Consider the following 25000-nt stretch of genomic DNA (forward strand, 5'->3'; position numbering starts at 1 on the left):
TGGCAGGATGGAAAGGGACATTAGTCTGTTATCTGCATTCTATTCTGCATGTCATTCATTTAGCTCTCCCAGCCATCAGTTCTGGGTCTGCAGTAAAAGCTATAGCAGAGAGGACCTAAAAGATGCACTGCACCCACCTTCCTTTAACCCGTTTAGGCCTAGAATTATTGACTGCTTTAACCAGTGAAAAATAGCAGATATACAAGCTCACAGCGTGGCACCGAGTGCCGCGCTGCGAGCTTGTAAATCTGCTATTTTTGAAAAAGTCGTGAAAATGTGTGCAAATCTTTGAATATATGTATTTTCAAAGCGAACGGTTGTAACTCAAATTTTGCTTCTGGGTGGTCCCTGGAACTAAATATTTTGAGATGCGGGTCTGTGGCCAAATAAATATCATTTTGGGGGTCCTTGACATGAAAAGGTTTGAGAACCACTGACATAGTGGTCTCTCAAGAACAGACTAACTGAGCTCCTGTTAAGTGAAACAGACCTTTTTCTTTGACGATGGCTGGCCAGATTGCTGACATAGAAACATAGGGTTTTTCAAAAAATCTTAGAAGGATTCAAAAGACACTTGTATAGAATCGGGTCAAAATTCTAATTTTCACGATTTTTCAAAAATAGCAGATCTACAAGCTCACAGTGCGCGCTGCGAGCTTGTAGATCTGCTATTTTTCAATAGTTAAAGCATAAAATAATGATACACAATAATGTGTACCCGTTATAAAACTTTAATTTGAATGTTTTTCTTGGACCAAATATGCTTCCTGATGGGTAGAGCACTGAACTTGAACCTTATGAAAAGGAAATTATGGATGCAATTATTACTGGAATAACCACCACAGTTTGATTTGTAAAACTAAATTCTGATATCGGGGAAATCATTTTACCACAGGTCATTTTTGAGCGGCTTTAACATGATCATTTGTTCCTGCTGTTATTACAAGTGGCTCATGTCTTGTTTCCACACAGTGCCCGTCAGAAGTTTGTGAGGAAAGCCTGGGAGAAGGCCGGAGTAAATGAGAAGTGGGCCGGAAGCAGCTGGGCAAAGAAAATCGAGGCCAGACAGAAGGTAATGCCAAGAGAAGACCACACAACTTGCTGTACACATCATGGTGTCTTTATTCTGTTCTCATTGACATGGTTGTGCACACTAGACACATAGACAAGGTTAACAAGATGTTTCAACTGAAGAGATTCTACTCCATTGTTTCACGGAAACTGATTCTTTACAAGACATTTTGTTAATTCCCGAGGGGCAATTGGATTTAGTCATTGATAAAAACACAAGAAATGCATGCACAGAGATTTAAAATATACAGTAAACAAATAACCCAAAGCAACTACAACGGCAACATAAAAGTGTAATAGCTATGTGTGGAACTAGGTGATTTTTTTACATGACTGCTAAATTGGACAGACAAGGACGAGGTTGCTGTTAAACTTGTTGGACGTTTGAGGGAGACTCTCACAAACTCAAAATCCAACATCAGTTGTCAAACTCCTTTGAGCTTCAAAAGAACACAACTGGACAGTTGTACAACATGCTCTCTCTCTCCTCATGAACTTGCATGTTACTGAACTGTCCCAAAGCAAAACTAGGCCTAAGTTGGTGTCTTGGTGACAAAAAAGGTTGCCAATATAACATTTTACTTTGGCCATAGAAAATAAAAGAAGCTCGGGCAAAGGCCAAACAAAGCTCCAGAAAACCAACAGATGACAAACTATATTGAATTCCTCCACTGTGGATAATGTCCCCAGATTAAAAACTGTTTTCCATAGTTTGTTACTGTGGGTGTGTGCTTGCTATGCTATTATTGTCCAGTGTTGATTACTTGTAGCTGAAATGTGACTTTGACTTGTCTGTTTCTTTGCAGAGGTCCAAAATGAGCGACTTTGACCGCTTCAAAGTGATGAAGGCCAAGAGGATGGTAAGTTTAAGAGGAACGCTTTGTCATTTACACCAGGGGTCTTCAACGTTTTCAGACCAAGGACCCCTTAGTTGAGAGAGATGAAGCAGAAACACCCCCACAACCTTATAGATTTGTTTGACAGCACGATCATAAGTATATCGTCATTGTCGGGTGGAAACCTTGTATGTCCAAAACCGTTCGTTTTGTATTTATTTACAACACCGTTGTGTGATCTAGATCTGCTATTTTCACTAGCTTTGTGCAACAGTCTTGTATGATGATGCAGGGCTTTACATTACGAAAGAAACATACAAATTTGAAACTTGGAGATACGAGGTGTCTGCCCGACAGTGACGATATTTTGGATTCATGTTAATGTGGGGTTTCACCTATCACTATTTAGTCTGCTCTTTTCCCCCTCCAAAGCTCTTTGCCAAAAATAGCCGATCTACAAGCTCGCAACGCCTCGCAGTGCGAGGCGTTGTGTGCTTGTAGATCTGCTATTTTTGGCTAAAGTTCTCCGAATATGGACACCACTTGGACATGGTTCAAGTGGTTAATATAAAAAAGGGGGGAAAAAGTTTCCATCACAAAGATTTGGAGGACCCCCTGTAGTAACTCTGAAACCCCCTGTTGAAGACCCCTGATTAACACCCTTTGTATTTTTTTTTACCTTTTTTAACTCTTGACCCATATTTATACATTCTTCAACAGAAATGTCACCTTTTGCACTTTTTTAAATATGAACTGTAGTGTGAAGCAAAAGCTTTGTCTTCTGTTGTAGCATTTCTTGTAGGTCATGTTTATTTTTTAAACGACCATAGTGATAAAATGCAACATTCTACATGTTGGATAATGGAGGTTCTTATTTCATTGTATCTGAACCACGTCTTTACATGTTGGATAATAAAGGTTCTTATTTCATTGTACCTGAACCATAATAAAGGTTCTTATTTCATTGTACCTGAACCACGTCTTTCTGTGTCCTCTCTGCAGAGGAACAAGATCATCAGGACTGAAGTCAAGAAACTGCAGAAGGAGGCCGCTGCAAAGAAGTGATCTAATCCTGGGAAACCAAATTTGTCTCGTTCTAAAATAAACAATCTTGACTTGTTCATTGTTATCCTGTCCATCTTTTGTAAATATAATTATACCTGATTAGTTAAAGGTAGGGTAAGTGGTATATCTTGATTAAATAGTGCTAAATGGCTTTAATGCTCCATAATACTGAGATTGCTATAATGTTTGCTCCTCGTCTCCAGCTAAGCAGTAAATGAATTTTCAGATATTCCAATTTAATCCAATCGGGAGAGAATGGAAATCAGGAGAGATGAGACCGAGAACTTGAATCTGATAATTGGGTCTTCATTGGCTGAAATGTATTTTCTGTTTATTCAAGAGATGACGGGGGGGGGGATACCACTCATTTAAACTTCCCTACCAGTCAAAAGTTTGGCACAGCTTTTCAATGTGTGTGAGAAGCTGTCCAAACATTTCACTGGTATGGTATGTCATTAATATATACCTTAGTGTTTCTGTGTCGCCATCACTTGACCTACCTTAATTTATATTTAAAAAGAGACCTACATGAGACAACAAATGTGTATGTGGTGCTTGAAAGGATTAAGTGTGGGATTGTGGGTTAAAAAAAGCCTACAGACTTAAGGTTCAAATGTCTGACAATATGTATGTTTCATCTGTTACGATACTTGCTAGTGAACATGGCACGGCCTGGTCTGAGGTCTCTTCCAATAATAAGAGGTCTACTTCACTCCGGTGGGTTACAGTGTTCTATTCATTTCTCCCACGAATGGTTTGATTTCAGATGGCATCTTATTCTGATGGGAGAGAATCTGTAATGTACTTGTCTTGTATGCCTGTAAAACACATGTAGTGAACTCTAATGGCCTCCCATGAAGCAGTGTGTGAAGTAGTAATGTGGCATCACTGCTCTTGAGTTTTCATTGTTGGGCTACTTGGGCCTAAAGATTGCTAGATTCCACACAGGACATTTGATTTGCTTTGTCTTGCAAGTTATATTATAAGTATGGTTATTATAGCCTACCTGTATTCGAAGATAGTTAAACATGAGTCAGATACTCTCTTTTACACCCACTAGGTGGCAGCAGAAGGTCATTTTATAATCTGACCTTAATAGGCCTGAACCAAGTATGAAAGTAACGCTTGTGTTTTAAACTAGGTGAATACTAGCCAGGCATATCCCCACATTGTTATTTTACCACTTACTCTATGGCCAACACTGAGTGAATATCCCCAGAAGATCCTTGCAATATTTCACTTTGAACTAGCATAACATTTTCTAATGTCTTAAAATTAAGACATTAGAAAATAAAAGGTGGCTATTACATTCACATTTTATAGCCAATGTTAAGCACACGGTTTAATCTCTATACAGTGTTTTTGTTTTTTATGGGATCCCTCACATTCCTCTCTAGGGCAGCGTTTTTTCAGCTCTCTGGGCCTATAGTTAATTGTGTTTACCTATAAAGATTCTGTTAGACCTGGAATAGCAGGGGAGTGCAATTATAGGCAACTGCCAGTTGATAGCCTTCACAAACTGCAACAGGGGATCAAAGGGTGGAGAATCAAGTGCCTAATGGTGGGGGAGTTTATCTTGGCCAAGCAGCTTCTGCTTCCACTCCAGATATAGCAGGTGAGTGTTTACAAACGTTACATAACGGCCAGCAGGGACTAGCTTTCATTCCAACTAATTAGTCCCCCTGCCCAAGTCTGCAGTCTGGTTGAATGAAGGCGAGTTGCTTGAACACTCGCACACATTGTATTGATTGATTGATTGATTGATTAATTGATTGAATAAATAGCTTATTAGAAGTGTGAATAGTAATACTACAGGACAGGCTTGTTTGCAAAAGAGAAATTGGACGTTTCACATACCCGAGGCCGAGACCCAAAAAACTAGTGAAAAAACACCAAACTAAAAAACGTTGTAGATCGACTATTTTCACCAGGCTACTTCTTAAACATTTGTTTTCTAATTTATGGCATTTCTTCGATTTGAATTGTATTTTGTAGGCCTAGATAATTTAGAAAAATCATTGCATTTTATTTATTTTTTAATTGATGAAAATCTTAGCTTTCTGTTGAACAAATTGTAGGCAATAAAATATAAAGCGGGACCCATAAAAAATATATATATATGTGTCCGCGACCTACACATGGGTCCCGACCCACTGCTTGGGAACCAGTGTTATAGAAGCCATCCATGATGATGATGATAAACATGCTTTTCTTGAGTACGTAGTTGTGACGTCAGGGATGAATGGGAGCGATGCAACTCTGCGCAGTGAAGGGACGAAGAGGAGGAGGGAGACAGTTGGCACTTTGACAGATCTACAAACGGCCGCAGTGTGGGAGAATAACAAATAACCGCACGTCAGTTTGCTGTGAAAATATCATGCATCTGCTGTAATATTCCACACATTTCAATCAGATCATCAGACAAAAACCCACGACAACAGAGTCTATAGTGGACCCGCGCGCCTGTGGACATGTGAAAGCGGTCTTCAATAACATTATGCGATAGGACGTTTTTGACGCTTGATTCATAACGCGCTTCAGTATGGTAAGTAGGCTGTGAATGATACTATCACACCTATTATAGACGCACTGCACTGCAGACATTTGGAATACGCTTCAAATTATAGCTGCTCGATCTTCTCTGTTTGGTTGTTTAGCTCCCTGAGTCCTGCATGGATGAATCTCCATGCGTGATCCGCATCCTCCAAGGCGCATTTCATTATGCTGCTGCTGCTGTCCATCCATGTCTTATGTTTAGTGTTGGCGTCGTAGATAGTTTCTCTATGATGGCAGGTTATTCTGGATACACAGAAGAAGACAGGCTGTGCGACAGTGGGCTGGCCGTCCCTATATACAATTCAATTTTATTTCGCTGTATAAAAAAGGCCAGTTACATTATACTCAGTAGGCTATGCAATGCATAGGCTACTCTGGTGTGTTTTTGTGCCATGTGTTAAATATCAGGTGTTTTTGAAGCGCCCCAATGAAAAGCACAACACTCTCTAGGTTGCAAATGTATTCATTGATTGATTTTGTGTGCTGAGACTGAGGCCGCTGCTTTGATAAGCCTATCGAGATCAATACATAACCTGTGTGTGTGTGTGTGTGTGTGTGTGTGTGTGTGTGTGTGTGTGTGTGTGTGTGTGAGTGAGAGAGAGAGAGAGAGAGAGAGAGAGAAAGAGATTGGACATGACATAATAATAGCCTATAATAATGGATTTTATTTATAATGCGCTTTACATTTGTGTAAACCTCAAAGTGCTACAATAAAAAATTGCATAACAAATATACACCATATAAAATATCTATAAGAAACACAAGCAAACATAAAAACATGCATGGGCATAAAGCCTATAGAGGTAAAACCAGTATAGCTAAACATGCTTTGTTAAAAGGGGAGGAAGTTTGATAATGTTATAGGGACAGTGTTGGGGTTATAGGGATATGTAAATAAATAATGTAAGTCAATGCAATGTCCATAGAAGTTTGCAAAACCGTGTTGTGTGTGTGTGTGTGTGTGTGTGTGTGTGTGTGTGTGTGTGTGTGCGTGCGTGCGCGCGTGCGTGCGTGTGTGTGTACATACTGTATTGTATACAGTTGTAAAGGCTAATAGAACACCGGCTCCAGTACAGTAAGTTAAGTACAGTTATACAACAGAGCTAAGCGTGTGCCTGGTATGTTTGGAATGCAACCACTTCTCTCAAGGATGGCTGACTTCTGTACTTACTGGCTACATGTTCAAACTGTAGCTTTTGTTTGTGCATCACACTGAGCTTAAAAAATCACACTTGTGTGAACTGAGCGGTGGAGTCTGTGCGCGCGTGTGTGTGTGTGTGTGTGTGTGTGTGTGTGTGTGTGTGTGACTGTGTGTGTGTGTGTGTGTGTGCGTGCGTGCGTGCGTGTGTGTGAGTGTGAGTGTGCCTTGCCTGTTCTGGCCTGGCCTGAACAACAGCGCCCCTCCCTTAACATGTGTGGCCATAAAAGGTACTGTAGGCTACATACAGACAGACACGGACGGACGGACGGACGGAGACAGACATACCCACACACACGGCCACGTATAGGAGCGTTGTGACCACCGCTCAAAAAAGCATGAAATAGACCCGGCAGAGAGAGACACACACACACACACACACACACACACACACACACACACACACACACACACACACACCGTTGTAATCATTTGCCCAATGGTTCAGCTCTAAAGGTGATTGGATTTGGCTTCACGCTGAGCTTTATCTGGTCATTTCTTCAGTGATATTTTAATGTTATTACCCTGCTCCCAGTCACACAGACCTGACCTGACCTGACCATGCACAGGGGTGTCACGGGGGGGGGGGGGGGGGGGGGGGGGGGGGGTCACTGAGTTACAAGGGCCCAAGGTGGAGGGGCCTTAATTATTTTAAGCTTTAACTAAAATAGCAGATATACTAGCTCACAGCACTGCGAGCTTGTATATATCTGCTGTTTTTGAAAAGTCGTTAAAATGTGTGCAAATCTTTGACTATATGTATTTTTTAATCGAACATTTGTGTTTTGTAACTCAAATTTTGCTTCTGGGGGGTCCCTAGAACTAAGTATTTTGAGATGGGGGTCCGTGGCCAAATACATATCATTTTGGGCGTCCTACACATGAAAAAGTTTGAGCACCATTGACATAAAAACATAGGGTTTTCAAAAAAGACTTGAAAAAAGACTTGAAATATTTCAAAAATAGCAGATCTACAAGCTCGCAGCGCGGCACCGTATATCTGCTATTTTTCAATAGTTAAAGCACAAAATGTGAGTGAATCCTTGTACCCAGGGCCCAACATTTGGGGGCCTTTTCCACCGTCAAAGAACCGGTTCCAGAACCAGTGCCGGTTCAACTTTCTTGGGAACCTTGGTTTGTTCTTGTGAACCGGCTTGCGCTTTCCAGCAGATTGAACCAGAGCCACAAAAACCAAGGATTTTGTGGTTCCAGTTCCAAACCAGCTCACCTCTGGTTCATCCCATAGGCGGGAGAAAGAACCAGAACCGGTTCTTTGCCGGTGGAAAAGGCCCCTTGGTGCGACACCCCTGACCATGCAATATCAGCTTACACTTAATTGTGTACAGTGATCAGTATACCGTACCATAAAGCCAGATTAGTTGCGCACAGGTACTTACAAATACTGATATTGAGGACATTTTGCCAGGCCTCGAGATCAGGGTTAGAAATAAGATTAATGTTAGAGTTGGCATAAGGCTAAGGTTACTAGGAACGTGCATTTTCAGTGCATGTTGTTTGATTCTCATAGTTTATAGAAACAAACTCTATGGCTCAGCCTAAAGAGAAAATTCCCTTTCTTTCTATGTTCCTACAGTTCCCATGATGCATTTCTTTGGCAAGCACCGGCCTTGCAGTCATACTGTATACCAGGGTTGTCAACATTGGACTGTCAGAATCCAGGAGATTTATTTTCGGGGGGCGCGCGGAACTCCCCAACCGGGGTCTGGGGGGTCCTCTCCCCAAAACGTATTAATAGATATTTTTTCCTGTGTTCTGTTGAATTTTGTGCATGTTTGATACATTTACCAGGCTTACTTTACTAGCATGGGTACAATTTCAGCCTTAAAATGCCAAATGTTGTTGTACAGATTTGATGACTGAAGCAAAAGGACATCTTTAATAATGATTTCTCATCTTTAAGTCATTACTTAAGTGAATATCTGTATGATCTTTCTTGCATGCATTGCCCCCACCCCTAAAGCGGGGGGTTTGGGGGTCCTCCCCCAGAAAAATTTTAACATAGTAGATGTAATTTCCTGTGTTCTGGTGAATTTTGGGAGTTTGATACAAAATCCAGGAGAAATCCAGGAGATTTGCCAATCCAGGAGACTCCCAGGAGAGGGGTTCAAAATCCAGGAGACTCCTGGGAAATCCAGGAGAGTTGACAGGCCTGCTGTATACTGTATATTTTCATGGTGTGGCTTCTCAGAGGCGAGCTGTCTGGAAAAGGGTCTTATCTGTGTGGCTGTGTGCTGGACTGATCAACACCAAATCGCTTGTGAATGTACTCACTGCCAGTAGGTGACAGAAGTACTGTACCTCCACCTTTTCACAACACATTATGTTTTATACTTTTCTATATATTTGATGCTCTGGGGCTGATACCTTGTGGTCAATAGTTCTTGTATTTGAGGCACCATATCATATGACTTGAGCCATCCCAGTGTGGGAACAAAGGGGATCTCATTTCGCGCCCCAGTGCACTTACGGGTGGGTTAAGTTTAGATGGGTTCAACTTCAATCCCAGTACTCCCCCTTCGCCCAATCCCAAGTTTTAGAGTTCCCTCAAGGAGGCACAAAGGTTATGGCGTCAAACCATCCCAGGAAATAAATACTCTCTGCATGGCACACCTACAGTATAGGCTGCATTCTGCCATAACACATCAAACAAGGATGGTGTCACAGTCTAAGGAGGAAAAAAAAGGCTTGCAGTTTTCACATTCACATATTTCATTCCAGTGACATTAGTGTGGAGTAATCTTTCAGTAAAAATGCATTCAGTCTGTAACAGAATCCTGAGACACTGCTCAAACTGTTTCTTACACTACTGTATATGTACATAGACAAGTGAATGCCTTCTTTCAAATTCTCCATTGGTGCTAAAGATACAATACTTGCTATTACCCTACGTAGTTGATCGAGGTCCCGCAAGGGTCTACAGTACACGCGATACCCTAATTTCCCCCCTCTCTTTGCCGAAACCCCCACGTTGACGTGCATTTCAGTGCATGTTTGATTCTCATAATTTGTAGAAACATTGTCTATGGCTCAGCCTAAAGAGAACATTCCCTTTCTTTCTATGTTCCTACTAGGCTCACGTAGCCAGGCTTTCTCATCTGTGAAGAGAAAAGCCTGGTTACGACCGTAGGCTGAAACGGCATTGAACGGTGCTACTTCCGCCGGGAGAATATCACCGGATGTTATAGGTTTTTCACAGCGTGGTGTATTCCCCTCTGGCAACAAAAAAAAACTGTTCTACTTCTCCCGACCCTTCGGTTGCGCTCATAATAAACAATATCCAAACAAAAACATGGATTCTGACAAAGGACACCTATTAAGAGCGAGTTAAGAGCTACAATCTATTTAGGTTTATTTCGCTGGAAGATGTAAACAGACTGCAACGCATGACATTAACCGCAGCACTTCCGCTGTCTACAGGTTCATGCCATTCACATCGCATATTGTGGCCAGGGTGAACTGAACCTACAGTTCCCATGATGCATTTCTTTGGCAAGCACTGGCCTTGCAGTCATATACTGTATATTCTTCCCCCCTCTACATCAAATCTATTTGCCGAAAATTGCCTATCTACAAGCGCCGATCAAACATTCAACTGCTTTTGCCCGAATGTTTGCCCTGAATGGAGACGCTAGGGTTCAAGTGGTTAAGACATTTCCCTTTGAGGGTTAAGCTCAGTCATTTAGCTATGAGCTTTGAGCTTAGGCAGATGGGGTTAAGGGAATGAGTTAGTGGGAATCAATTTAGTAATTTTAGCCATGTGTTTACTGTGTGAACCCAAAAGTGTGTGTCTTTCTTCTATGACACCACATTTCTATGGTTACTTGACACATCAGAAATCTGCAAGGTGTCAGACTGTCAGTACTTGGAGGGTGTTAGAAGTGAATGTGTGTATGTGGGACTGGGGTAGGGGGAGAGAGAGAGAGAGAGAGAGAGAGAGAGAGAGAGAGAGAGAGTTTAATATGAAAGACAGAGACATGGAAATGTCATTCTCCTATTATAAGAAATATGAGTCATTCGTTTCCCACAGTCTTAGTCCGTTGGCAGTGGTGCACGCGCGCACGCGCACACACACACACACACACACACACACACACACACACACACACACACACACACACCCTCAGTGCAGGGTTCATGCTTTGATACTTTCTGCATACATTTTACATAACCGCTCGCTCGTAGGACTCATCCTCGGGGCATCTTTGCATTGGTTTGCCACGCGGTCACGTTGATGGGCGTGTTCCCCGTGACTACTGTGTTTGTGTATGCCTGTGTAACTATGGTTCCTGACTGCATGCGAACCCAACTGAATAGAACACACCCACGTCACAAGGGGTAGGAAAGTGGGACTGAGTTACTAGGGCCCAAGGTGGTGGAGGGGCCTTAATTATTATTTTATACTTTAGCTATTGAAAAATAGCAGATATACAAGCTCGCAGCGTGGCACCGAGTGCCGCGCTGCGAGCTTGTAGATCTGCTATTTTTGAAAAGTCGTGAAAATGTGTGCAAATCTTTGAATATATGTATTTTTTAAGTGAACATTTGTAACTCAAATTTTGCTTCTGGGGGGGGTCCCTGGAACTCAATATTTTGAGATGGGGTTCCGTGGCCATACCATTTTGGGGGTTCCTTCACATGAAAAGGTTTGAGCTCCACTTGACATAGAAACATAGGTTTTTCAAAAAACCTCAGAAGGATTTGAAATATTCAAAGATTTTCACGATTTTTCAAAAATAGCAGATCTACAAGCTCGCAGCGCGGCACTCGGTGCCGCGCTGTGAGCTTGTATATCTGCTATTTTTCAATAGTTAAAAGCACAGGGGCCCCGCAGTGAATCCTTGTACCCGGGGCCCAGAATTTGGTGTGACGCCCCTGCACCCACACCCACCCAGCCAGAGAGGGTCACCTGTCAGGAATGTGCTCGGGACGGCGTGTCTTCTTCTTGTGTCTTGTGTTGTTGTGACGCACACCTGGCGCCGTGGATTTCCTGGAAGAGGATCAATGCCACCACCACACCTCCCTGAGTTACATAACACACAGAGTTGTACTGAGCAGTACACAGTACACACCTAGTTTACGTTGAACCGGTCTGCACACAGGGGCGTCACAAGGGGGGGGATAGTGGGACTGAGTTACTAGGGCCCAAGGTGAAGGGGCCTTCATTATTTTATAATTTAGCTATTGAAAAATAGCAGATCTACAAGCTCACAGCGGCGCTGTGAGCTTGTAGATCTGCAATTTTTTAAGCAAACATTTTGTAACTCAAATTTTGCTTCTGGGGGGTCCCTGGAAGTAAATATTTTGAGATGGGGGTCCGTGGCCAAATACATATCATTTTGGGGGTCCTTCACATGAAAAAGTTTGAGCACCACTGACATAGAAACATAGGTTTTTCAACCAAAAAAAAAATCAAGATTTTTCAATAGTTAGAGCACAAAATAACGCGTAATAATGCGTTCCCAGTCTAAATGGGTTAAACTCCCTCCCCCTATGAAGAACATTCATGGGGGGCCCACCGTGAATCCTTGTACTCAGGGCCCAGAATTTGGTGCGACACCCCTGTCTGCACATGATGGAGGTTATTACCAGAGCAGCTCATTATATATGGATTTTTGTATTTGTAGTTTTTCATTCTTTCTTTGTACATTTTTGTCTATACGTCTATACAGCGTAATGTTCTTAAAACCTAAGTTTTCAAATTATTGTAGTGGAGTAAAAGTACAATATTTGGATCCGAGATTTATTGGAGTAGAAGTGAAATTATTGCAAATTGGAAATACTCAAGTAAAGTTGGAAAAAAAAAGTAAATGTACTTAGTTACTTTATACCACTCTTCATTTCATATTAGCTATTTCATTCAGAGTTTAGGTCCTATTCTGCAGTGGCTGGCTTGCCTGGCTGGTAACTCTAAACTGTCTAACCCTAAACTTATCTCAGCAAGAGCCGCTGATTGCCACGTCCATGGACGCACTTATCTCTCATCCTATCCTCAGTAAAACAAATACAAAGTATTATAGGCTACCAAAACCGCCCCACCGAGCCAGTGAGCGTTAGGTCGGCGGAAAAGAATTTGGCGAACGGACTTGTTACCATCTCCGTACATGGAGTTCAGTGCTCATAGGGACCTACACACAAAGCCAGACGTAGGAGCGATTAGCACCGCTTAAAAACATTGTGACCAGTATTTATTTATGGATGAAAAGTACAAAAAATATTCTACTCACACACACACACACACACACACACACACACACACACACACATACACACACACACACGCACGCACACACACACACACACACACACACACAGCGGTATAGCTGCTCAAATTCACCGCTCCTCTTTCGAACTGAGGTTTGATTTATTCAGTTGGAAACGTGTGAGTCCTTCTCACTCCCTGTTTCCCCCCTTTTTCTCCCACAGAAGACAGAAGTCCGGTGTCTCCTGTTACCATCACATCCTTAGAGGATCACCTCACAGTCACCTGCAGGTGTCTCCTGTTACCATCCCATCCTTAGAGGATCACCTCACAGTCACCTGCAGGCTGGAAGCCTCACGTTGGTGCACGATCTGATCTGCTACCCCCGTCCACCCGGCCTCGTCCTGATCGCTAAGCTTTGTGGAGAAGTCATGGAGAACTGACCGGCCCGCGAGGAGACAGACGCCAGGCTCCCTCCGCGCCGCAGCCATGGCAGGGTTCAAACGCGGACACGATGGGAAAATCGCCGGACTGTACGACCTGGACAAGACGCTGGGCCGCGGACACTTTGCCGTGGTGAAACTCGCCAGGCATGTCTTCACCGGGGAAAAGGTACGCCTGCTCTAAAATGTCTGTTTTTAACCGTGGTTCTCAACCTGTGGTCCCCAAGGGGGGCCCCAGATTATTTAGGGGGGGTCCCCAGATGATTACCTTATTGTGCAACACTGTTTTCTCACTCAACAGTAAACAAACCAACATAGAGTCTAAGTCATACGGTACATGGGCAACTGGCGGCCCGGGGGCCACATGCGGCCCCCACCTTCACTTAATGCGGCCCTCAGGTTAATACCGGAATACTGATATATTATTGATTTCAGCTGTTACAATTCCAAACATGACCTGCTTTAATTCCGTCAGTCTATATTAGTAGCTTAATGACTAAAGTAGTATTAAAATGTTTTTTCTTTTTTTTTTAATGTCAATTCAATACATTTGTATTTAAGTTCATACATTTAATGTGAGTGTATAACTAAATGCGTTTGAAAGAGGATATCAATTAAAAAATAACAAAAAATTATTCAGGATTCGAATTCAAAATAAGCTAAAATAGCCTCGCATCGCAGCAGGAGATACTAGAATGCCAAAGTAAGAAGTAGCAATATGTAATGTGGCCCTCTGGAGTGAAGGTGGAAATATAGTGGCCCTCGCCATCGTCAAAGTTGCCCACCTAAGTGTATAGCACATTTTCTAAAGTGACAATTTAAGGACTTTTTTAACACCTCTGAAATGACAAACTAAACATTGGCTAAATTGTCAAATATTAGAGGCAGAAATTGTGAAAATAGCCGATCTACATGCTCACAACGCCTCACAGTGATCGGCTATGGGCTAGATCGGCTATTTTCACAACAGAACCGTGATATACAACATGTAATTCCTCAACTCTTTAAGTGCTCCTCGGGGTGGGGGTCCTCAGTTAAAATATTATTATTTTGGGGGTCGCTGCCTGCAAAGGTTGAGAACCACTGGTTTATAACATGTAGGTATGTGTGTACGCCCCTTTGACCCCCACTGCTCTGTGGGGGTCAAAGGGAGGCCAGGATCAACAGGTGGCCCACGCAAAGGTCATAACCACATGAACCCTGGTGTCCCTACTAAGGGCATGATATAATAGGCGAAAGCAGGCGAACATTCTGCTAAAAGAGCAGTGCTACAAGCTAGATCGTCTATTTTTGGCAAAAACATTTCATGTAGAGGGAAGAAAGAAAGAAGTACAGACACCCTAGTGAACCAAGTACATACTGGATAGGGTTTAAGTGGTTATTAAATTGGTGATGCATTGGTGACTTCACTTGAAACCTTGGTGTGGTTCTGGACAGCCAGCTATCATTCAAGGCACACATTGTATCAGTCACCCGCTCCTGTAGGTTCACACTCTATAAATAACATCCGTAGAATCAGACCCTTCCTCACCCAGGAGGCAGCCCAGCTCCTCATCCAGACATCTGTCATATCAAAACTTGACTATTGTAACTCTCTCCTCTGAACTTAAGTCTCTCCAACTGATCCAAAATGCCGCGGCATGACTGGTCTTCAACCAGCCAAAATTCTCATATATCTCCCCCCCTTCTCCGCTCCCTCCACTGGCTCCCGAACTGAAGACTCACCTCTTCAGACTCCACCTAAACCCATAGCACTTACTGTTACCGTAAAATCTACTGAAATGTGTTAATTAAACACGTTTCAATTTGTCATCTGACACCCTGCTGTTACTGTGAAAACGATGCAGTCCAAAGCTGTTAGCCAGTCAGATGTTCAGAACACACACATACATATCGTCGCTGTCGGGCAGAAACCTTGTATCTCCAAGTTTCAAATGTGTACTTTCTTTCGCAATAAAGTCCTGCTTCATCATACAAGGCCGTCGCACAAAAGTAGTGAAAACAGCAGATCTACAAGCACACAACGCCTCGCACCGCGAGGCGTTGTGTGCTTGTAGATCGGCTCTTTTCACTAGTTTAAATCATTTTTAAAATGAGAAATGCAAAACAAACGGTTTTGGACATACAAGGTTGTCACCCGACAACGACGATATGCCGCTTTTGTACAGCGAAGTAGCCTGATAAGATAAGTAAAATGTTTCACCAAAGATCAAGGGCCCCAAAAAGAAAATCCAAGCTACAGAGAGAAAAAGAAAACGAAAGGAGCAGGGAGGTGATTGCCAAGTGTCTCGGCCAAAACATTGTGTGATGAAGCTCCAGGCCAGGCTGAATGAATGTGGCAAAGGTCAGAGTAGCAAATAAAACATTAGATAGCAGCTCATCGTCTTACTAAGTGGGGCTGCCAGGGTGCTTTCACTATTGAAAGATAGCAGTCGCGCTGCGAGCTTGTAGATGATCTGCTATCTTTGAAAAAAATTGATTTCTTTGAATATATCCTTTTAAAAGCGAACATTTGTAACTCAAATGTTTGCTTCTGGGGGGTCCCTGGAACAACATATTTTGAGATGGGGGTCGGCGGCCAAATACACGTAATTTAGAAGACATTTATAGAATCGGGTCAAAAATATTCAAAGACTTGTATACTTATATATTCAAAGGGGTCTTCAACGTTTTCAGGCCAAGGACCCCTTGGTTGAGAGAGAGATGAAGCAGGGACCCCCACAACCTTTTCATAGATTACATATAGTTTCATTGTTTGACAGCGCAATCATCAATGTATTCTGGATTCATGTCAATTTCAGATATTCAACCACTTGAACCGTCAATACTTAATAAACATGACCTTTCACTCTGTACTTAGTCTGCTCTTTTTCCCCCTCTACACCAAACCTCTTTGCTGAAAATAGACGATCTACAAGCTCAGTTCTACAGTTCTCAGAATATGGACAATAGGGTTCAAGTTGTTAATATAAAAAGTATTGGAAGATTTGGAGGACCCCCTGTAGTAACTCTGAGGACCCCCAAGGGGTCCCGGACCCCCTGTTGAAGACCCTTGCTATATACTTCATTGACCGGAGTCCCCCAGGAGTCTATTCTAGGCCCTTTCCTTTTTCCCCCCTCCACACTATGAAAATAGCTGGGAGGGTGCAAACGCCTCCTACAGGTTGGTCAGGGGCGTCAATTGGGTATGGCAGGGGTATGCAGCTGCCATACCCTGGGTCCAGGGGGAAATAAAAGTTACCTTTAAATGTTTCTTTGTCTATCTGTGCTGGTTATTATGTTGTTCAATTACAGTAAAATAACTACAAATGCAAAATTCTACAAAATGGTCACTTTAACAAGGTATTATAATTATATTCTACACACTCGGACTCGTATTCTCCGTACGGCAGGTCAGCTGCACAGGTGCAATGCATTATTGTTAATTGTGGCACGTTTACTATAACATGCCAAGCTTAGCTGCACAACCGTTCCAGGCTGCCATATATCCAGCCCAAGATACCGTAGAAACGGGCGGAAAATAGAATTTACTTCTTAAAATAAATGTATCGTGGCAACATGACTGGTGTCTCGCACGTGCGCGAAGGCGCGCGCGCAAGACACCAGTCATGTTGCCATACCTTAGCTTTTTTCTGAACGGACTCCACTGAGGTTGGTCAGGGTGCCTGTTCTGTGGGTTGTGGAACCGAGCGTCACTTCCCCCCTGTGACATTCCTCCGTGTGGATTGGAATTGGAAGAGACCCATGGTTGTCCATAGCCGCCCACATGGCCATCTGTACTGGTTGGCAGTGACAGGGACAGGGACTACACGGGAGTGGAAAAAAAATCGGCATAGTGGCTAAATTGAGAGAAAAAGAGAAAAGGTTATTGGGGGGAAAAGATTGAATTTCGAAGAGTGAATGTATCTTGCAGAAACTTCTTCAGTCAATGTTTGATTTTTTGCTTTGCTTTAATCGCCGCATAGTCATCCTTGTTTCGTTTCATGGTAAAAGGAGGGATATATCTGTCACAGACTCACAGTCTAATTTTAAAGACATTCTCTGTGTTTTGAAATAACTAGCTTGACCTTTGTGCTTTATAACCATATTGAGTATATCGTCGTTGTCGGGTGGAAACCTCGTATCTCCAAGTTTCAAATTTGTACGTTCTTTCACAAAGTAAAGCCCTGCTTCATTATACAAGGCCGTCGCACAAAAGTAGTGAAAACAGCCGATCTACAAGCACACAACGCCTCGCGGTTGTGTGCTTGTAGATCGGCTGTTTTCACTAGTTTGAATCATCTATCTATAAATGCGACAAATCTCTGTCTGTCTGTCTGTCTGTGTGTCTGTAATCCGCGTATCTCGAGAACCGTTCGTCCCACCGGCTTCAGATTCGGCACGCGCGTTCCCCGCCGCGGCACGGAGTGCAGTGCCGGGTCTCGACCCGACCCGACGCGCGGTTTTCCCGAACCGGAGATCTCCATAAATGGGCATAAAATGGACGCAAATGGCATATATGGGCATAAAATGTACGCAGAATCACAAAGATCTCCATATACGGGCATAAAGGGACACAGACAGACAGATACAGAGATCTCCATATATGGGCATGAAATGGATGCAAATAGACAGATATCTCCATATATGGGCATATGGGCATAAAATGGACCCAGAACTATATCTGCAGTGATCTCCATATATGGACATAAAATGGACGCTGACAGACAGACAGATAACAGATATCTCCATATATGGGCATAAATGGACACAGGCAAACAGATGGTCAAAACGGGTCCTATGACAACAGGTATAATGGGGTTTGCATTAAAGGGCGGGGCATTCATTCCCTATTTACATCGTTCCCGAGTTGGCCAGGTCGCCGACTAGACGCTGGGCCGCCCAGCTTCTAGTTTTTAAAATGATAAATGCAAAATGAACGGTTTTGGACATACAAGGTTTCCGCCCGACAACGACGATATGTACGGTATGAAAAAAGAAGAACTCAGTCTATATAACTGGATTTGAAAATGCTTCCTAGAGAATCCTCCTGTGTTACTACAAGGCTAATAGCCAAGAGCTTATTTGAAATTGCTTGTGTTGGTTGCATAAAGGGTGGGTGCGTGGTGTGAGTGCGTAGTGATGTTTCCATGTGCTGTTGTTTTGAGCAGCCAGTAGTCCGAATCGCCAGTGAACGCTAACCTGCCGTCGCAAAACGCTAACCTGCCGACGCAGGTGAATGCTAACCTGGTGAATAAGTCTAAACTCTAAACCTTAACCCTAACCCTAATCATAACCCTTACCAGAGTACTGGGGATTCTAAACAGCGGGACATCGAAACATCGAGATTTTGCCTTGCGGTGTTAGTGCAGGAATGGTTATTCATACAGTAGGTCCATAATTCATAATGCCTGGCCCCATGGTTAGTTACTATAGTTTGTCTTAGTTCATGCATTAGCTATTATCATATTACATGTGAATAGTGGGCTGAATTAACCAATTAGAAGGGAATCAAATGCAGAGATACCCCCAGATGATTTACTTAATGTGCAACATTGTTTTCTCACTCAACAGTAAACAAATCAACATAAAGTGTATGTGTATAGAGGGTATCTGTTACATGTCTAAAGTGCCAATTTAAGGACTTTTTAATACATTTTCAAATTGTCAAATATTATTGAAAATAGCTGATCTACATGCTCACGTTGTGAGCATGTAGATCGGCTATTTTCACAATAGAACCGTGTTATACCAAATGTAATGCCTCAACTCCTTAGTGCTCGTCAGGGTGGGGGGTCCCCAGATCAAATAGGATTATTTTGGGGGTCTTGTCCTGAAAAAGGTTGAGAACCACTGGTATTCTATCACGACTGATATGACACCCGTGCCCCCTTACAGGTGGCGGTGAAGGTGATTGACAAGACCAAGCTGGACGCGGTGGCGCGCGGCCACCTCTTCCAGGAGGTGCGCTGCATGAAGCTGGTGCAGCACCCCAACGTGGTGCGCCTCTACGAGGTCATCGACACGGCCAACAAGCTCTACCTCATCCTGGAGCTGGCCGACGGAGGAGACATGTACGACTGCATCATGAAGCACGAGGGAGGCCTCGCCGAAGAGGTGAGGGTGGTGCCGACCGGGCAGGGCCGGTTCCTGGCATAAGCAATATAAGCGGTCGCTTAGGGCCACAACCAATACGGGGGCCACATCACAGGAAGACGTTTTTTTTTTTTTTTTTTTTTTTACTTATTGTTACATTATGTCATGAATCCCCTATCCAAAAACTAGCGTTATTATTCTAATATGCCCTCCCCCTTCCTCCTTCCTCATAATCCCCAACTTCACTCTAGGCCTGGCTGCCTTGATTCATGAGCAAGTCAATATGCCTCCAAAATGAAAATTTCAATCTGTTGCGCAGATTATTTTAGGTGGCCTCAGTGGGGGGCCACCTAAAATAATCTTGCATAGGGCCACCTGAGCCCTAGAACCGGCACTGCGACCGGGGGTAGGGATGGGACGATAAGCCATGTTATCGTTTATCGTGATAACATAAAACACTCGCGATAAATGTATCGCAAGGATTTAATTGATCGTGATATCGTCCTCCGTCATGCACTGGGATCGATTCACCTTTCATTTGCAGAGCTGCATATCCGGTACCACTTAAACCCTCTCTAATTGGTAAAAGGTACTTATAATATACTGTACGTACTTGATACAGTCTTTTTTTTCACTCTCTATCAAATGTCTTCCACTATCAAAAAAATAGCCAATCTACAAGCTCACAGCGCATCGCGTTGCAACGTGTTGTGAGCTTGTAGATCTGCTATGTTTTTGGCAAATGTTCCGCCCCAGGATAGTGGATTTTGATTATCGCGATAATATCGTAAATCACGATTGCTTTTGTCACAATAATCGTGATATGACATTTTCAGATCGTCTGGGACTGGGTAGTAGTGTAAAACCAAACCTTCAAGGACCCCCAAATAGCCATAGTCGGTGTCTGCGCAATCCAATTTGAATTGAATATCATTATTTTTCTCCTAGAGTATTACCGCATGTGTATACATATAGGGTTTTTTATAACTGCGATATTATTGAATGTTTTCTTTGCTTGCTATTTATTATGTCCATGAATTAAATACAGAGGGCTTCCAACGTAAAAAAGACTGTTAAAGGTCTTATTTGGGATGTTCCTTTTAGGCAGGGTGTTTAACTGTACTTGTACTGTACTACATTCCAATTGTATTGACTATACTTGTACTGTTCTCCATTTTTGTCTAATTAAATAATCAATCAATAAACATTGCCTGAATGCACATACTAGTTTGAGAGAGTTGCATCACTCCCCTAATTCTCGGTGTGCCCCATCATCATTCTTCCCCCCCCAGGAGGCCAAGTGTTACTTTGCTCAGATCGTTCACGCCATCTCCTACTGCCACCGGCTGCACGTGGTGCACAGAGACCTGAAGCCAGAGAACGTGGTGTTCTTTGAGAAGCAAGGGCTCGTCAAGCTCACCGACTTTGGCTTCAGCAACCGCTTCCAGCCGGGGACCACCCTCAACACCTCCTGCGGCTCCTTGGCCTACTCTGCCCCCGAGATACTGCTGGGGGACGAGTACGACGCTCCTGCCGTGGGTGAGTGTGTGTGTGAGAGAGAGAGAGAGAGAGACTGTGTGTGTACTGTACAGGACAGAGTGAAAGATACCAAACATGTCCAAACATGTGTGAGAGAGGAAGAGAGAGAGAGAGAGAGAGTGACAGAGAAACATTGCCATTTAGAAGATTGACTTCCATTATTCTAAATGGAGGTGTCACCTAAACCTAGGTTACACATCTCCATTCAGAAACATTCACATCTCCATTCAGAAACATTATTTCTCCATTATTCTAAATCAGGGCTAATCAGCTTTAAGATGGCTCAGGGGCCACTCAGCAAAATATCAAAAGTCCAAGGGCTGCAAGCTATAAATGACAGTCCTATTTTGGACGTTTATATCATGATTTTGTAACACACTTCAAGGCTTTAGACGCTTTAGACACTGAATACTAGCCTAGTGAAATGCTAACCTGCCGCCGATGCTGGTTAATGCTAACCTGGTGAAATGCTATCCTGCCGACGCTGGTTAATGCTAACCTGATAAAATGCTCAGACTCTGTTTCTAAGTGGTGATGTTTCTAAGTGGAGAACTGCCCCCACAGAGCGACAGAGAGACTTTCAGGAATAAGCAGTACAAAGTGATTTTTTTAACAGTGGTAGTTATTTCTGTCCACACATTTGTGTGTGTGTGTGTGTGTGTGTGTGTGTGTGTGTGTGTGTGTGTGTGTGTGTGTGTGTGTGTGTGTGTGTGTGCGTGCGTGCGTGCGTGCGTGTTCCAGTGTGTGTGTAGTCCAGTGTTTCTCAAACATTTACATTTCAAGGTCTCCCCTTAACTCTGACAGTGTACAAACGGAACGGGTCCATTTGGTTCCATTTGTACACTGTCAGAGTTACAGACTTGTATGGGCCCATTTAGACCCCCATAAAGGAACCCACAGAGTGCCTGGAATCCACTTTGAGAACCACTGCTCTAGCCTGTGCTGTAGCTGTGCTTGTTTTCACCGCTGGTTGACGTCACGTTGAGTCCATAGTCCATTGTGTGTTCCCAGTAGAAGAACAGGGAACGCTGCGTCCTCTGATAGCCCTACACAGAGACCATGTAACCGATATGACCCCATTGTACATCTTGGCAGAGAGACGGACAACTTGACACACTATCAGCCAGCTGATAGGATGCAAGGACGTGTTGCAAGGGTCATGTACGCCAGTGTGTTTATAAACTACATTCTATCCATGCAACAGAACACGTCCATAGCACTTTAGTTTGCTTTTAGGACACGGTTTTAGGACATTTTCTTTAGGACAAGATTTTAACTCATTCTGTGCCGTTTGCGTGATGTCACGCGATAAGTACTCGAGTACTTACAGTGCCGAATGCGTGATGTCGCGCGAAAAGTAATAAATTACTGTAACGTTGAGTACATTACCGAGTAGAATGGCCGGATGTCCGGAGACGAAAATCCGCGCTGATTTGTCATCATCACGGCTCCACGAGCACACAATAGTCATCCCATAACATTGAGGTGGACGGGGGATCTCATCTTTAATGTCCATTATCTCAAAACTACACTTTAGAAGCGAAGATGGAGGCAGATGCTCGCTTATATAACACATGTATAAAAGCTCCAACGCAATCCAGCATGGCACCACGTAAACAACGATCGGTTCCGGCGCACGACCCGATGACGTCAGACCGGAAGTGATCACGCGGTGCACTTCTGGGCCTTCAAAATAAGAGAGTGCAAGTGGACGGAGCCTGCGGGAGGCACTCTGGACATCATTGCGACCGAAAATCGCGGGCACAAAATGAGTTAATACTTACATCCTCTGGCCTATACTGCACACGTACACGAGAGTAACCTTCTTTGGTTTCTGTGTGTGTGTGTTATGTGCTTGTGTATGTTTTTTTTTTGTTTTGTTTTTTGCTTTTTACCCACTTTCTCTCCCCAATTATGCCAATTATTTCCTCCCACATACATTTGTGTGTGTTGTCACTGCTGTTGTATCCTACTGGCTCACCTGCCAGTGAGGAGCCCCCACCGGGAGGACGTACTGTTGTATCCTACTGGCTCACCTGCCAGTGAGGAGCCTCCACCGGGAGGACGTACTGTTGTATCCTACTGACTCACCTGCCAGTGAGGAGCCTCCACCGAGAGGACGTACTGTTGTATCCTACTGGCTCACCTGCCAGTGAGGAGCCCCCACCGGGAGGACGTACTGTTGTATCCTACTGACTCACCTGCCAGTGAGGAGCCCCCACCGGGAGGACGTAAAGAGCCTCTGTCCTACTCCTCCCGCCCAACACTCCCTGCTGACAGGATACACGCGGTATCAATTATCACCCTCCCTCTCCCGAACACATCAACTTTGATGATGGAGAGGCCCACTATATTTCCACACTCACTCCAGAGGGCCACATTTCATATATTTTAACCTTTTTGGTGCCCTACTCTGCCCTACGTTATTCTGTCACACGAAAGTAGCAAAAATAGCCGATCTACAAGCTCAAAAGGCGTGACTCGTTTTGAGCTTGTAGATCGTCTATTTTTGCTATTTTTGAATTGGAATCCTGAATCATTTTTTGCTATTTTTGAAGTGCAATTTCAAATTTCAAAATGCATTTAGTTATACAGTGTACTTATGTTAACTTTATGAACTTAAATATACATTTGACATAAAAAAGACAATATTTGGTTTAATCCTTGTTAAGCTACTACTATGTGTACTATGTGTACTAAGTACTATGTGCACACATTTTCAAAACTTTTTAAAAATAGCAGATCTGCTATTTTTCAATAGCTAAAGTATAGAATAATTAAGTCCCCTCCACCCTATGTGTGTCATATCTGCCACGTGCAACTCCAAAGCCTTCAAGCCAAACAGGAATGTAATTGTCAACGACAAAGAACACAATTAAATCATTATTCCCAATTATTTGAGTGGCAATTAATCGTCATGTAAAATGTCCTAATCGTGACAGCCCTAACAGGGACGCTAGGGTTCATGTAGTTATACGTGACTGTCTTCTGCTCTGGGTGATCCTCCCTGTGCGTAGTTATACGTGACTGTCTGACAGAGTACAGCATCTTGCAATGGGCCTGGTGTACAAGATACACTACACCTCCAAGATACCCATGTACCTGACAAACTACTTCTTAAAGGTCAAGGATGTTCACGATCACAACACCAGATAGGCAGCTCCACTAATCATCATCAACGTAGATTTAACACTAAACAAGGCTCTAACTCGTTCTCCTGCTACACCATCAACATGTGGAACGCCCTTCTTCCACAAGCCCTAAAGGAGAGCAAATCCCTAGCCTCCTTCAAAATTGGTATGAAAAGTCACCTTCAGACAGCTGCTACCCGTGACTTGTAAATAGACTAAGCCCCCATGTCCCCCCCCCCCCCCCTTTTTCTTTTTTTTGTTTTTGATGTTATGCTTTTGAAACTGATATTATCCTAGATAAAGTACTATGTTCTATCCGTCTGTCTTTCAATGTTATATGAGATACTTAAAGTGTGGTTCCTGTGGAAATAAGCCTCGGCTTTCTAGGATCTCCTTTTAGTTGACCTTGTACCAGTGATTTGTACTGTCATGAAACTGTACTTTTTTCTATTGCAAACTTCTAATAAATTCTTCAATCAATCAATCAATGTCTTCTGCACTGGGTGATCCTCCCTGTGCTCCTTCTCCCTCTCTCTCCCTCTGACAGCAGAGAGGATCGTTGCTCGGCCACAGTTGAGATATTGAAAGTGAAATGTAACAGAAGTGAAACAAAACAAAACAGAAGCGTGGAGACGGTTCTGGCGTTCCGAGCGGGAGAGAGATCATTCTTCCCTAGCCAGAGGCCTTTACATTACAGCAAGAGAGATATATATATATATCGTTGTGGTCGGGTGGAAACCTTGTATGTCCTAAACCGTTTGTTTTGTAGTTATCGTTTTTAAAATCATTTAAACTAGTGAAAACAGCCGATCTACAAGCACACGACGCCTCGCACCGCGAGGCGTCGTGTGCTTGTAGATCGGCAG

General features: G+C 43.3%; 2 protein-coding genes across 3 annotated transcripts in view; both read left to right on the forward strand.

Annotated features, from left to right (window-relative positions):
• Positions 1-3028, forward strand: part of rpl14 (ribosomal protein L14) — a 5757-nt gene extending 2729 nt beyond the window's left edge. Inside the window, exons 4-6 of the mRNA XM_080734564.1 lie at positions 973-1072; positions 1878-1931; positions 2910-3028. Of these exons, the coding sequence (XP_080590690.1) occupies positions 973-1072; positions 1878-1931; positions 2910-2972 (217 nt within the window). The 3' untranslated portion in view covers positions 2973-3028. The remainder of the gene's footprint in view (positions 1-972; positions 1073-1877; positions 1932-2909) is intronic.
• A 2241-nt stretch (positions 3029-5269) lies between these two features.
• LOC308292105 (SNF-related serine/threonine-protein kinase-like) overlaps positions 5270-25000 on the forward strand; it is a 42903-nt gene continuing 23172 nt past the window's right edge. The window contains exons 1-4 of one of the 2 annotated variants that reach the window (XM_080734352.1): positions 5270-5521; positions 13228-13558; positions 19267-19485; positions 20757-21003. In XM_080734352.1, the coding sequence (XP_080590478.1) occupies positions 13436-13558; positions 19267-19485; positions 20757-21003 (589 nt within the window). In that variant the 5' untranslated portion in view covers positions 5270-5521; positions 13228-13435. Of the gene's footprint in view, positions 5522-13170; positions 13559-19266; positions 19486-20756; positions 21004-25000 lie in introns of both variants that reach the window. The other variant, XM_080734353.1, reaches the window with a different exon arrangement.

This window comes from Nannobrachium achirus (assembly GCF_963921795.1).
Source record: "Nannobrachium achirus genome assembly, chromosome: 10".
NCBI classification, from domain to species: domain Eukaryota; kingdom Metazoa; phylum Chordata; class Actinopteri; order Myctophiformes; family Myctophidae; genus Nannobrachium; species Nannobrachium achirus.